This window comes from Trichechus manatus, unplaced genomic scaffold (genome assembly GCF_000243295.1).
Source record: "Trichechus manatus latirostris isolate Lorelei unplaced genomic scaffold, TriManLat1.0 scaffold00062, whole genome shotgun sequence".
Classification (NCBI taxonomy): domain Eukaryota; kingdom Metazoa; phylum Chordata; class Mammalia; order Sirenia; family Trichechidae; genus Trichechus; species Trichechus manatus.
The window spans coordinates 4,021,253-4,023,096 of record NW_004443998.1 but is presented as its reverse complement, the minus strand read 5'-3'; the positions used below and the strand labels follow the sequence as shown (position 1 = coordinate 4,023,096).

General features: G+C 44.3%; 1 protein-coding gene across 1 annotated transcript in view; it reads right to left on the bottom strand.

The window, feature by feature from the left end:
- Positions 1-1,429, bottom strand: part of SSR3 (signal sequence receptor subunit 3) — a 17,472-nt gene extending 16,043 nt beyond the window's left edge. The window contains exon 1 of the mRNA XM_023733841.1: positions 795-1,429. Coding sequence (XP_023589609.1) covers positions 795-901 — 107 coding nt within the window. The 5' untranslated portion in view covers positions 902-1,429. The remainder of the gene's footprint in view (positions 1-794) is intronic.
- Positions 1,430-1,844: the final 415 nt, after the last annotated feature.

Here is a 1,844-nt window from a genome sequence, read left to right as displayed (position 1 = left end):
CTTTCACAGAAAATACACCGCCACACTGAGGAAGCAGAGAAACACCTGTTATCCTGAATCAAGTAACAGAAAAAGTGTACGAAAGCAACTTCAGAGGGCCTGTTCCAATTAAACATAAATTTACAGCTGATTCCCATGAGGATTATGGCACTCTAAAATAATGTTACCATTTTTCCTTAAGTTGAGACTTTTTTCTTCACATTTTAACCTTTGTGAATCCAGAGTATATAATGCTTATAACTAATGTATGAATTCATTGTGGTGAGGCTTGGATTTTCTTCCCCAAGAGCTGTTGTTAAAATGATGTATTTTATAATACGCAGGGTCTTAGAATAGAGGAAATATGGTAATCCTTTACATTTTTATACACTTGTGTGAAAAAAATTAGAACTGAAATGTCAGTGGACTTGATTAAAAAAAAAAAACCACTTCTTTCACTTCCAAAAAATGGTACATAAGAGAGCTCAGAATAACTCTTTCCAGAAACAATGCCATTTTGGCTTTCAAATGTTAGTTTACTTGGTGGGTTTGTTTTCCTGATAAACCCCATGATTTGGGACAGTGCTAATTCTACCCTCAAAACAGACTTCTACAGCAGTGTTAGCCTGATCACCCTGCTTCAGCTAGCCAATAACTCTTCCTAGCGTTAACAGCGCCTTGAAAATATATACATCTCTCTCTAAAATGAACACTTAGTGAAACACGCACGCACGCACACACACACACACGATCTTTAAGACACCCTACTGTATAAGAATGCAGTATACGATGCATACTCACTTGAGAAACATACTTACTTGTGCTTGAGAACAAATTTCACATTCTTGTACGCAAAGGCTACCAAGTAGGTGCTTACGAGGGTCATCACGCTATACAGAACCGCAGACTGAATAAGATCCATGTGCCAGATTCGCCAATAGAGCCCTGAATTAAGACAAAATAAAAGGGGGCGGGGAGGACACAAAACATTACCACCCAGTTACAAAAACCTGCTGAATGAATTATAACTGAGCCTGGTAAAATACAGTCAAGGTTTGGGAATCCAATACAGTATCTGAGGATCTTCACAAGTGGGGCAGCTGGTAAAAATACGGTGTGGAACTTCCACAGTTTCCAGTATTTGAGGAAAAGCATGAACTTCTCTATTACCAATCCAGATGAGATTTCTGCTGCTTCTAAAATGAAAATTCCGACGCTACGAAATCATAGCTCACACTTCAAATTCCATCCAGCAGGGTATTAGTATGCTAAATGCAGGCCATTCCGAAGCGCCACGTACAGTTACAAACCCTGGTTCTCACGCTGACGTGGCCGTTTATCCGAGCTGAGGGCAGTAGTGCTCCGTCTGCCAGAGCCCTCACCGCGCTCCTTGCACGCTGGGCAGCCTGAGGGTCACCGCATTGAAACTGGGGAACCCTGAGCACTTTCAGGGGCCGTGGTGGCGCAGTGGTTAAGAGCTCAGGCTGCTAAGCAAAAGGTCAGCAGTTCGGATCCACCAGGCGCTCCTTGGAAACCCTACGGGGCACTTCTACTCTGTCCTACAGGGTCGCTATGGGTCAGAATAACTCGACGACACCGGGTTTGGTTTTGGGGTTTTGAGCTCTTTCAGACCCTGGCCAAGTGTGCAAACCTCAAGTTTTCCCATCTCACGTGGGAATTCCAGAACTGATCTCAAAAGATTAAAAAGCCTCCACAAGGGAGACCCAGGGCCCTGGGCACCGGTCCCAGCTGTTCCATTTTGCAACTTAGGAGAAGGACGCTCCACGGTGTGAAGAGGTCCGCTGAGGACACTCTAATCCGGCAAAGTCAGAACCGGAGCTCCAAGCTCTCCCCGAACTCGCTAG